Source organism: Astatotilapia calliptera, chromosome 5 (assembly GCF_964374335.1).
Source record: "Astatotilapia calliptera chromosome 5, fAstCal68.1, whole genome shotgun sequence".
NCBI lineage: Eukaryota > Metazoa > Chordata > Actinopteri > Cichliformes > Cichlidae > Astatotilapia > Astatotilapia calliptera.
Genome location: NC_137426.1, coordinates 19,951,703 through 19,963,822, shown reverse-complemented (window position 1 = coordinate 19,963,822; position 12,120 = coordinate 19,951,703). Strand labels below are relative to the sequence as shown.

The following is a 12,120-nucleotide window of genomic DNA, read 5'->3' as shown; positions in this document are numbered from 1 at the left end:
AAAGGTGGCAGGTGGTTCATTAAGATGAACAGGGAACTTGGATCCACCTCAGGTGTCTGATCTGAACTTTACAAAAAGTCGGCCTCTAGTGGCTGAGTTTTTGTCATACAGCACAAAAAAGTCGGCAGATAATTGATTTAAAACTTTCTCCAATTAGCACTTACGGCTCATTTTCTTTTCTTTTTCAGAGGGTTCGTCAATTTTAAAGCGATCAACCACATCAGTTTTCCTCTACTGAATAAATCTGAATACTGAAAAACTTTCTAAAACAAATAAAAAGATAAATATAAGATGGAAGAAGCGCAAAAGTAAAAGCAGTGCATATGTCCCTTTGTTTTGCTTCCAAGATTATCCATGCGGTCTTTAGCAGCTTAACCTTGTTTTGATAGCTCACACACAGCATTTGCTCTCCCGGGCCTCAGACGCTTCAGCTCTCCCTCTCTCTGACCAACAATAACCTTTTACCCAGAGAGCTCCTATAGGACCAGAGCAGGGGCAGTTTCACAGCACAGCCAACCCATTCGTGCGCACTCAGGGAAATGGTGAGGTGGCACAAAGGCCTGAAACGTTATTGGCTCTGACCAGAATCAGAAGGAGGGGACTGTGACAATGAATGTGCTGAGACACATGTTTACAAGAATGGAGCAGAGAGGGAGAATGGAACTGCACGGGATCAATGAAAACTGTGAGTGTCATTATCAACTAAGATTTTTATAACCACAGAAAAAGACTCTCAGAAAAGTTTTATATTTCCACGTGGCTGTCTCTGATACTTGTTCTGAGCATTTTTGTGTGCTTGTATGTTTTATGAATGTCAGATTATCTGGTGTGTTTACTCTTAAATCTGTTTCTGGGTCAGTTGTAGTATTGAATGAATGAACTTCAGTGTGCCGAAAGCTCCCAGAGTCAAAGAACAAGAGAGAGGCTTTTACAATGTTTGTCCTGCAAGGAGGAACCTAAATATATCTGACAGCTTTTTCTTTCCTGGAAAAAAAGGAGAGTCACTCTCCTGACTTGCAAGGCTGGATTTGGGTGTCATACCTGAAGCTTGCTTAAAATGTTTGCATGATCTCTTGCAGATGGTGCCTCATTAGAACAGAATGACAGTGAAGAAAGTTAATGAAAGTGAGTCCAGGAGGACACTGTGAGCCTGCGAGTCACAGGACGAACGTGTAAAGCAGATGCTAAATGAGTAATCGCAGGAGTCGGTAGCTTCTGTCTTTGACTTTACTGTACTCTACCAAGTACTTTCCCTGCTCCTATCACACTGAGGCAAGGGGAGGAAAGCCATCATGAGTACTGTTAAGGCAAACTGTGAAGATCACTTCTCAGCGATGAGTAGCACTCAGCTGCTGAACACTTCGCCCGAAGAGTCTGTGTTTGCTCCACAGCCTTCCCAGAGGATTTCACCCACCGTGTTGACGGTCCCCTGTGGGGTCTTTGGCCCCTTGCCGCCGCCTCCTGCAGTCTGGCCTCCACTAGACTTCGCCCTGGGCGCTCTTGCCTGCTGCGCAGCCTGTGTGTTCACCAATCCTCTGGAGGTGGTGAAAACCCGTCTGCAGCTACAGGGGGAGCTTTGTGCTCGGGGATCCTACCAGAGACACTACCGCGGGGTCTTGCAGGCGCTCTGGGTGGTGGGCCGCACGGATGGGCTACGGGGCCTGCAGAAGGGGCTCTCAGCTGGGCTCATCTACCAGGGTGTGATGAACGGTGTGAGGCTGGGCTCGTACTCCTACTGTGAAGCTCTGGGGATCACTTCTTTCCATGGGGGGAGTCTGCTGTCAGGGGCAGGTGCTGGAGCTCTGGGTGCCTTCATAGCTTCTCCTGCCTATCTGGTAAGTTTATTAAAGTTTCTCCTTTTTATAGTTTCTTCTATAGTCATTGTTTCCAGAGGAAGGTATCTCAATAAAACATGAAGCTCCATAGAGATAAACTCCTTTAGTGGTCTGCCACTGATTTGGCTTTTGTGCATCATTAAAATTAATTTAAAATATCTGCTTTGTTTTGGTTAAGTTTTTTTTGTGACTCTTTTAATTCAAATGAAGTGTCTACCTGTGAGCATCCCCATTACAATATGTATTAATGTAAATGAATTGACTTTTTAGGATCTTTTGCATTAATGATTTTTTAAGACAAATCTGTACAGTCTCAACATATGAAAAGAAAAGGCCAAATCCATCTATCCAATGCTGAGGTGGTCTGGGCATCTGACGCCAAATATGAGAGAATTAAGAGAAGAAACAATCATGTTTGCTTCATGTGTGGCACTTTCTTAAATCCTTTTTATTCAGTCCTCTGATATTTTTTTCCAGAAAGGTCTTTTTATTCAAAGTGACTGAAAACAGTGTGTTCTAATCACGTTAAAGCAGAAGTAACAGAAGCATTAGATCTCCCACTAGATGTGTGGCCTGGATGACAAACTCTCAGGAACTAACTAGGTCACTCATTGTTAAACTGTGATCCGCAGCAAAAAAACATCAACACACTTCTAAACTTGTATCACAGTGTAACACAAAGGATTTTCCATAAACACGAGTAATATGTTACAACAGGATATTTCTCTCTTTTTTGATATTCAACAGTTCTTATTCATTATTAGCACAAAAACAAAACAAACAAAAAACGAACAGAATCACATACATTGCAAATGTATGTAATAATTTTAAATTACATATATGGGGAGAGAGGGAGAGAGACAAATATTTACCATCTACTCGCCCATAGATTTAAAAAAGAAGAGACAAAAGTGAACTCCCATCCTTTGTGCTCACTTCCTAATTACGCAACAGGATATTTATACATTAAAGGAATAGTCACATTCAACATTCAAATACATCATGGTCTGTAGGTGTAGATGTGGTTCAGATGACCGAGTGAAGTTCAAACTGATCCTCAGCATTGGGAAGAAAAGTGATTTACATGACTTTGAATGTTGTTATTGGTGTCAGACGAGCTGGTCTGAGTACTGCTGATCTGTTGGGATTTTCCCACATAGCCATCTTTTGACTTTAAAATGAATGGTCTGAAAAAGAAATATCCAGTGAGCTGTAGTTCTCTGTGTGAAAATGGAGACCGGTTTCAGCTGAAAGGAAGGCAACAATAGCTCAAATAACCACCTTTTAAACCCAAAATATGCACAAGAGCATCTCTGGGGATACAATTCACACAAGTTTATCAAAACTGAATCACAGAAGACTGAAAAAACATTGCCTTGTCTTTGAGACTGCATTTCTGCTGCAATGTTCAGATGGTAGGGTCAGAATTTAATGCAAACAACACGAAAGCGTGGATTCATCCTACCTGGTGGTGATGTAACAGTGTGGAGGATATACCAACGGGGCATCATTTAAACACCACAGCCTGCCTGCATGTTGTTGCTTCTCTTGTCCATCCCTTTATGACCACAGTGTAGACATGTTCTTATGCCTGCTTCCTGCAGTGCAAGAAGCAAGAATGAAGACACTTCAGAAGGCAAAACAGGTTTGCAGCCCAGTAGTAGCAAGGTGTACTTGAAGTGGCTAGTAAGTCTATATTGGAGCAATTTTCAGTTGCTGTAAAAATTGTTTATTCGAAGAAAATTCTAGGAGCTTGCATTTGAAATGATGTGAAATTCTTCCAAAGAATTGTTTTTCCAGTATTTCCAGTATAAAATCTGCCCCCACCCTCCACCCTTTGTTTCCTTCCTGAATGTCTGCAGCAGAATAATTATACAACTAGGGAATTGTGTTCCAAAAAGACTAACTTTGGAAATTCCCCTGAAATCATGTGGTGGAATCTGGTTAGTGAGAGACCAGCAACGCTTTCAGACTAACTTGACTAAATGGAAAGTTAAAGAGGGGAAAATAAATTTCAGTGGCTTAATGAAAGGACAGTAAAATGAAATGAACTTGAAAGAAAAGAAAAACTAAAATACAGACCCAGCTGTCTGCATTTGAACTGAAGGGCAAAGAAAGAGACCCCAGACCATTTTCAAAGACACCTCAAAGGTCTTCAAGCTGTTTTTGCCCAGTGTTTGCTTGATCACATAGATGTTCATAGATCATAGATCTAGGTCATTTAGAAAGTCTTCAAAACGCAGTATGATCTCCAGTTTAAATCAGAGTGTGCATTTTCTTAGCAGTCCGTCTACATGCTCTCCAAAAAACATCACTTTCACACCAGTGTCAAACTTCACCATCACTCGATTTATGTCCTCTGCATTTCTACAACTGTACCACTCTTTTTGTTGTTTTTCTGCCTCAGCTGCCAGTCAATACATCCAAGTCCATTTAAGCTTTCTGGACGGTCATGGAAAGACGATACTGTCTGATGACGTATTTATATCACGGTCACTAAATATATCCTGAATGTTTTTCTTTCCGCCTGCTGCTGCCAAACCTATACAGTATGTTGTGGGTCCTTCTGTGTGCTGCCGGCAGGCAGTAAAGGTTATTTTACTGACACCATATCTGATATCAAGAAGGAAACGATGAAGCTTCTTCTCCTTTTTTATTTAGGCGTTTTTGTTTTACATGAAACGTATCATGATTTCACAAGAAGAAAAAAAACTTCCTTTTCAAGGAAAGTGCGAATGAATCACCGAATCCTGTATTTGACCAGCTCCTGACGATCTGCACATTGTGTAACTCCTTCCTGTGAATATTAGCAGGGTTATCGGGTATCCTCACACAACTCATTCTAACAAATGACTTGGTGACAAGTCTGGTGCTCTGTGCACTTTGAACTCTGTTTCAGCAAAGCATTAAGTGAAACTCGCTGCTGAACACTAACCATAAGCCTGAATGCATTTTAAAACGTGCTTGCTGTGTTTTCTTCATAGGTGAAAACCCATCTGCAGGCTCAGACTGTGGCAGCCATTGCAGTAGGTCACCAGCATAACCACCTGGTAAGACGGACACATTTCACATAAAACACAAGAATATCTTACCAGCTGTTTCAATGTTTAAAGATGTCAGTACAGGTGTATTAAAGTACAATAACTGGCCAGGATGGTGTAAACTATGTGCTATAGTATAATAATTGTGCTTTTTTTTTTTATTATCAGGTGTTCATTTGGTAATTAAAATTTGAAGCCCATAACACTCCCATTAATATGACATACCAAGATAGAAAGCTGATAATGAAAACGTTAATTGTTGGCACCTGAGGAGAAAATGGTCATTATAAGCACTGCGTATCAATAACATTATGTACCTGTGTTTTCAACAAAAAATGGATACAACTTGTATTTGACATGTATTTAATATTTTTCTCTAAAATGCAGTGTGGTGAGAGTATAAAACTAAAAGTATAAGTTAAATTATAGAGAAGCACAGTAAAACTGCAGACGCATGGTGTTTAAACAGTACGTGTCTGCCCTTTAACCATCAGATCATATAATCTGCCCGGCCAAAAGAAAAAGGCTCCACCTATATTTACTTAAGCAAACCAATAAGAGCCTTCCACTGGATATTTACTGCAATAATTAATATGGCTAAGCTGGATACAGGTTATTTAAACCTAACTGATGTAGTGAGCTGCTTCTCATTTCTCAAACAACCATATCAGAAGACGCATCATGTGGTTGTGGAAAAGATGGGTTAAATTATTTGCCTTCATCAAGCAAAGACAACTAAGGTGATTACTGAAACTACCAAAACCTGGATAAAAGCTGTCCGAAATGCCAGAGCTAGCAAATTAAAACTAAAATATGCTAATTGATATTAATTTTTTTTATTATTATTCAGAAGGTTCATTAAACACTCAATTTTCAAAAAAGAAAAAGAAAAAAAAAACCCATGCAATTTCAGGCAGTTATTTCCTGGTTCAGGCTGTAAAGGGGCTGAAAGGACCTGGGAGGATAGTGATGAATCATCAAAAAAGGAAGAAATGTGGTTGGAAAAAAGTGATCGTGATTGGAGATCCTTTAAACATCTGGTAAAATCAGATCATAAAAAAAGTCATCAGCACAAGTCATGGATATGTCTAACACTGAAAGTACATTTGCAAACACACATGATGTGAAGCAAACTCGGTGGACTAAAAACAAATCGCTGAATCTTTTTAAGGCTTATCAGAATCAGAAAGGGTTTTATTGCCAAATGTTGAGCAGGTTTACAACATTAGGAAATTGCTGCGGTATTTTGTGCAAACATACTGTCAGACAATGCTTAAATAAACATAAAAATTAAAAGTGCTAAGAGTGCTCTCAGGGGAAAAAAGGCAGGAACAATAGAAACAGATCGTGTGGTCTAAATAGTCCAGATTTATCCTCTTCCCCAGTGATGTCTCCATCAACGTAAGAAGAGAGGCAGATGAAGTGATGCACCCATCATGCCTGCTCAGGGCCTGCTGCAAGAACCTGCAGGGGCAGTGTTATAATCTGCAGATGCTTCAGCTGGTCAAGTCTACACCAGTGATATGTGCCCAAAGAATGAGGTCACCTGAATATACTGAATGGCCAGGTTCAGCTATCAGTGGCATGTCCTGTATTCTAAGTTGGCAATGCCAGGATTGATCAGGCTCCAACTGAAAAGCGTATCAAAAACAGTGCCAAAATGAATGCATTATCAAAGGTTAATAAATACAGCTCCATACATACATGTGTATGTTCAAATGTGCAGCTAATTCCTCCTGAAATCAGCTGCAGAATTAACAAAAACAGAAAGTGATGGTCTGACTTAATGTATTCAAGGCAAATTTAAATGGGTTGCATGAAGTTACTTCAGGCTGCCTGAATGTTTTGCCTGAATATTATTACCTTTATTTCTGGCTTTAGACAAATACTTTTACTAAGGTATTCATTTTCGCAAATTCTTGTTCACAAATTTTAGTAAAAGTGTCATGTTTTGGCTGTGTGCAGGCAGGAGAAGGACCCAAACGCAAAACTTACCACACAGGAATTAAACTCAAAAAGCTGCTTTATTGCAGAATGTCACAAAAACTAAACTGGGACATGGCTAACTAAGGGACATGGCTAACTAAGGGACATGGCTAACTAAGGGACATGGCTAACTAAGGGACATGGCTAACTAAGGGACATGGCTAACTAAGGGACATGGCTAACTAAGGGACATGGCTAACTAAGGGACATGGCTAACTAAGGGACATGGCCACACAGCCATGAGGGAGACTACACCACTGACAAAGCGAAACACAGGGCTTAAATACACTGAGGGATAACGAGGGAATGAGACACAGAAGGAGAGCACAGCTGGGAGTAATCAGGCTGGACGAGACAAGGGAAGCAAAACTAGAAACACTGACATGAGACACGGACCTTCAAAGTAAAACAGGAAACACACTGACTGAACTCCAGACATGTAAACTTAACAGGGACTGGGGAGACAGAACATTGGAACCTGAAACATGGTACAGAAAGGCACAGTAGACATCATGGAACACAGTGAAGCCATATTACTAAACTTAAGAACTAAACTCATGATAACCATAACTGAAACCTAGGGAAATAACAAAGACAGTACAACAAAGGACCAAGAAAAAACACAAGAACTCAAAAAGCTGGGTCAGAAAGACCCAGAACCGTGACAAAAAGAGATTTTAAATAAAGAATAAACTTACAGAATAATTATTTCTTTTTTTCCTGTAAAAACCTGACTTGTTACCCTCTTATTCTAGTGTACCTACCTTTGAATATTTGTAGGTAAATGCAATTAAATGCAATTTAAATCCCATTTAATTACAGGGGAATTACACCCTTAGTTGCAAGCCGTGTTATAAAGTGTTACCTGGTTTTGAGTGTTATTATCTGTAGCCTCTACTCACCAGTGCCTTTGTTTTCTTCTATTTCAGGGAGTGTCTGATGCCTTTGTTACCATCTATCGAAAAGAAGGTTTAATTGGTCTTTGGAGGGGTGTGAATGGGGCTGTGCCTAGAGTCATGGTGGGATCAGCTGCCCAGCTGGCAACCTTCACCTCAGCTAAGGAATGGGTGTCACATTCTCAGGTAATGTTATCTAAAGAGCCGAAGGTTTTATGTCATATGTGACCAAGCTGCTGCCATGCGTTGAAAGTCGGATCATCTTTCTTTGTGTCCTTTCAGTGGTTCAGTCCAAACAGCTGGCTCGCAGTCTTGATGGCAGCTGCAGTCAGTGGAGTTGCTGTGGCCATTACCATGACACCATTTGATGTCATTAGTACTCGGCTCTACAACCAGCCGGTGGATGAGTTGCGTAAGGTGAGTCTGTCTTCAACACAGTTGTCCTCATTTTCATTAGTTTCACAATCTAAAAAAAAAGCATACCGTCATTAAAAAAAGCAATATGAAATCATTTCATCTATATTATATATTTGTATTGACCTTTATCATCTAATTTATATATTTTTATAGATATATTATTTCATCTTTTTCTCATATTAGGTATGTATTTAAGGAGAAACTGCCTTTGAATCTTATTGTGTTGTGTAGAGTGACTATAAAGGAACTCAGCTTATTTCAGTTCACGAAAGACTTGCTGTGTTTTTTACATCTGTTTTGTAGGGTCGTCTGTATCATGGATTTTCAGACTGCATGCTGAAGGTGTGCAGAGCGGAGGGCCTGCTGGGTTTGTATAAAGGCATGGGCCCCGTGTTCCTGCGACTGGCCCCGCACACGGTGCTAAGCATGCTGTTCTGGGATCTGATGAGGCAACAAGCAGTGAAGGATAAGTAGAGCTGAAGCACCCATACTTGCACACTGAAAGCACAACTGGGCTCTGCTACAGCTGTTAGAGTGCTCTCTCAGTTAATGAAGCACTGAATTTAAAGCAACTGTGTGACATTTTGGGAAGTAAACTTATTTACTTTTCTTTCCGAGAGTGAAATGAGATAGTTCATGGACGTTTTTATGGTTAATATGAAGCTAGCATCTGGTTAACTTATCTTAGCATAAAAACAGCTAGTTTAGCTCTGGGCAAAGTTAATAAAATAGTTAATGGTAACTCCTTAGAAGCATAATAATTGCATATAAAATAACAAACTGTTGTTTCAACAGTTTTTATTAAACACACAGATATAAAATGCTGGTAAACTTTAGAGGTACTGATAGCTGCTGGTAGCTCTGACAAGCTAGCTGTTGCCTTTCATTTTTAGTCTTTATGCTAAGCTAAGCACATGCCTGCTGGCTGTGGCTTTATATTTAACCAACGGACACTGGGTGCCATATCAAACATCTGATCTTACTCTTTTCCAGAAAGAAACATGAACAAAATGTCAAACTATTTACACTTTAAGTGCAAGCTTTTCTCTCCCATCTAGCACAGAAAATGAACACTTGAAGCACTTAATCAAGACTGGCATGTTACGCACATACTGGAAGACATCTTTCTCTAAAAATATGTCTCGAGTGTATACATTTTTTGATTAGGGTTTTTTTTATACCTCAAGCTTAAGTCTCGCAGGAATTTGCTTGTTAACTCATCAGTGTGTGAATGTGGTCAACTTGAAGAACAAGTCATCATCATTAAAGCAAACAATTGTTTGCCATGTTTATTACACTGTCTAGATGCCTTGTCTGTTGTATTTAAAAAAAACAACCTGATGGGATTTTCTTTTTTTAAATTCACTGACTTGAACTTATGTAACTAAAGCCAAGAATGACATTTGTAATTTCAATTTTTTATGTGCAGAAATTTAACCTACTGGTACTTAAAACTTTAAAAGCAATGAATAGTCCTAATAAAGATTTTTTGTAAGAAACCTGTCTGGTTTGTTTTTGTTCTCTGGATAGGTGGTGAATCTTTTGAATACACTGCTTTAAAACCATTGTAATCTGTGGTGTTTTCTGTTTCTTTGAAATGATTTAATTGACTGGGGTTAAAGGTTTCTTCTTGAGAGGATTTGAAACCCCTTTCATCAAGAATTGATTTGACTAAAAGCTGTAGCCATATCACGTTTCACCTTTGTACCTTTGGGTGGATGGAGCTTACTAAAACCTGATCAGCTCGAAGAAATAAGGGCAAAGTCACTAATTTGTAGCACCACTTTGAGTGTTATTGCTGAAACGTTACAAGAACACCATAAAGATGTTTCTCCCCTTGATCCTGGGAACCACTGGATGGACACCTTTTGATTCAAAACCATTTGATTGCTTTCTTCAAGGTCTGATAACAAGTTTTCTCTGATTATGGTTAAATTCTCAGCACTTTTCAATGTCATGTCTCCTCTTTACTGGCTTATTTTTGGTTGTGTTTTTTTAAAGGGCTCGTAGGTGCATGTGGAATATCAGTGCTGTACAACCTGCTGAGAGTCTACAATTTTGTTCAAAATTCCAAGTGAGTTCACCCTTTGAGAGGAAAAAGGGAAAGCATAGCTTGATTTTCAAGAGCGTTGGAGTTATTCTATTTTGTCTGCACACAGTGATTCTGACTCTGGAAATGGAAGCAAACCCAGGTCATCCTCACTGGGCACGTCTCTGAGAGGGAACTGGAGATCATCCCTCCAGTTCTGGATTCTGACTGTCCTCCTCTCTCTGATGGGCTCGAGGGTTTTCTCCCTGATAGTGCTGGAGTTTTCCCTCAGGGCTGTTTCTACCTGGGCGTCAGCTGGACTGGTGAGCTCCTCCTTAACAAATACTGCAGCTATATTTATGCATTGTTTTATGCTTTTATGTATCTGCTTTAGAGTGTTCTTTCATTACACATTTCTAATCCACGTCTCTTAACGCAGGATGCCAGTGGCAGAGGTCTAGACATGATCCTAATCCAGAGCCAGTTCTCCCTGGGTTGTAGCCTCACCGGCACTCTGATCTTCCTCCAACAGGGGGCTCCACACAGCTCCCTCAGCTTATTTCTGGCAGCTGCTCTCAGCTGGAAACTGGCAAGCTTGAGCCACAGTCTGTGGATCCATGTGGCCAGACTCTACCCGCTGCACAGCACTAAACAGTACTGTGGGAAGTGCATCACTCTTCTAACCTCCGGACACACCATACTGGCTTCACTGCAAAGAGCGGTTGTCTTGGCTTTTGCTGTAGCAAGTGTTGCTTCCACCACTACGATTTATGACCACTTCCTGTCCCAGAAGGATGCTATGAAGTTCTGGACTCTGCTGACGCTCTGTTACATTATGTTGCTCGTGTATATTCAAGGTGATGGTCAGTGCTGCTGAGAGTGGAACTTAATTAATCCTCAGAGAGGAAAGTACCCACGCAGTGTTAAGTAATAATAAAAATATTTAAATAGATTTAAATAATATTATATGGATTTAAGAAATAAAAGTAGACCATAAGCGATGAAATGAAGCCCTATAAATGTAAAAAGCAACATATATGAATTAAAAACTTAGAATTGATGGCAAAAACACAGCCTATAAAATCAGTAAGCACAAAGCCAAGGCTTTTTGGGATCATTGTGTAACTTTTCTATCTGTACTTGCAGAGGATGAGCATCGGCAGACAGGCACAGCGGCCCTCCTACACTCTGTAGTTATGCGGCTGGGAGCCTTGCTCGTCCTCATGCTTGCAATGGGATACTGGTCTGATGTGTTTCAAATCCTCATCGCGTTTCTGGGAGAAGCAGTCTGTCTGTTGCCTTCTTGGGATCTTCTGCAGGCTTTGCTGAAGGTCTGGTCTTTGCCTCGTTATGTTTTAGTTGCTGTAGTTGTGAAAATAACACGACAGGAGGTTGAATTCTCATGTTTCCTTTTCAGGAAGAAAAAGAGGAATCAAGCTTGAGCAGACGTGACGAGTGCTCCAGTCACAAAGGAACCACAATTAAAACATCATCACGTGGCAGATAACGGTGCACTCAAACTCCACCACAATGATTATCATTGACTGTCTCACCTGTAAAGATGCACTATTACTTTGTGTTGTAAAATAATATTGTGCTTAAAGGCTTTAATTGACTTCTTGTTGTTTGGGGTCTTATATTAAACAGAAATAATATAAAAAATAAGCTGATTTAGTATTTAATGTCCAGCCTTTTTTTTTTTTTCGCTAATCCAAGTCAGGCTTGTGTGGGAGCTGGAGTCTGTCTCAGCTTTTATGGGGAGAGAGGCGGACAGCTTGCCAGTCTATCACAAAGATAACACAGAGAGACCTACTTGCTTGTCTTTGGACTGTGGGAAGAATCCAGAGAGAACCAACACAGGCACAGAACATGTAAGCTCCACATAAAGAGAGACAACAGTGGTAACCACTGCACCA

General features: G+C 40.3%; 2 protein-coding genes across 2 annotated transcripts; both read left to right on the top strand.

Moving 5' to 3' along the window:
- The first annotated feature begins 549 nt into the window (after window positions 1-549).
- slc25a34 (solute carrier family 25 member 34) lies at window positions 550-9,674 on the top strand. The gene is made up of 6 exons (XM_026167895.2): window positions 550-685; window positions 1,080-1,835; window positions 4,820-4,885; window positions 7,792-7,944; window positions 8,041-8,175; window positions 8,479-9,674. The coding sequence occupies exons 2-6, from the start codon at window positions 1,293-1,295 to the stop codon at window positions 8,647-8,649; spliced, it is 1,068 nt and encodes a 355-aa protein (XP_026023680.2). The 5' UTR covers window positions 550-685; window positions 1,080-1,292; the 3' UTR covers window positions 8,650-9,674.
- Window positions 9,675-9,878: 204 nt separating this feature from the next.
- Window positions 9,879-11,866, top strand: LOC113022460 (transmembrane protein 82-like). Its single transcript, XM_026167896.2, has 6 exons — window positions 9,879-10,076; window positions 10,177-10,249; window positions 10,335-10,527; window positions 10,644-11,061; window positions 11,351-11,535; window positions 11,622-11,866. Exons 1-6 carry the CDS (start codon window positions 10,001-10,003, stop codon window positions 11,709-11,711), a joined length of 1,035 nt encoding a protein of 344 aa, XP_026023681.2. The 5' UTR covers window positions 9,879-10,000; the 3' UTR covers window positions 11,712-11,866.
- The last annotated feature ends 254 nt before the right edge of the window (window positions 11,867-12,120 follow it).

Excerpts from the sequence above, each read along its gene's own strand:
- slc25a34 (XM_026167895.2), top strand. The coding sequence starts at position 1,293 with ATGAGTACTGTTAAGGCAAACTGTGAAGATCACTTCTCAGCGATGAGT. Across the intron at positions 7,945-8,040 it reads AATGGGTGTCACATTCTCAG|TGGTTCAGTCCAAACAGCTG; the intron begins GTAATGTTATCT and ends GTGTCCTTTCAG. Across the intron at positions 8,176-8,478 it reads CGGTGGATGAGTTGCGTAAG|GGTCGTCTGTATCATGGATT; the intron begins GTGAGTCTGTCT and ends TCTGTTTTGTAG.
- LOC113022460 (XM_026167896.2), top strand. The coding sequence starts at position 10,001 with ATGTTTCTCCCCTTGATCCTGGGAACCACTGGATGGACACCTTTTGAT. Across the intron at positions 10,077-10,176 it reads ATTTGATTGCTTTCTTCAAG|GGCTCGTAGGTGCATGTGGA; the intron begins GTCTGATAACAA and ends GTTTTTTTAAAG. Across the intron at positions 10,528-10,643 it reads CCTGGGCGTCAGCTGGACTG|GATGCCAGTGGCAGAGGTCT; the intron begins GTGAGCTCCTCC and ends CTCTTAACGCAG.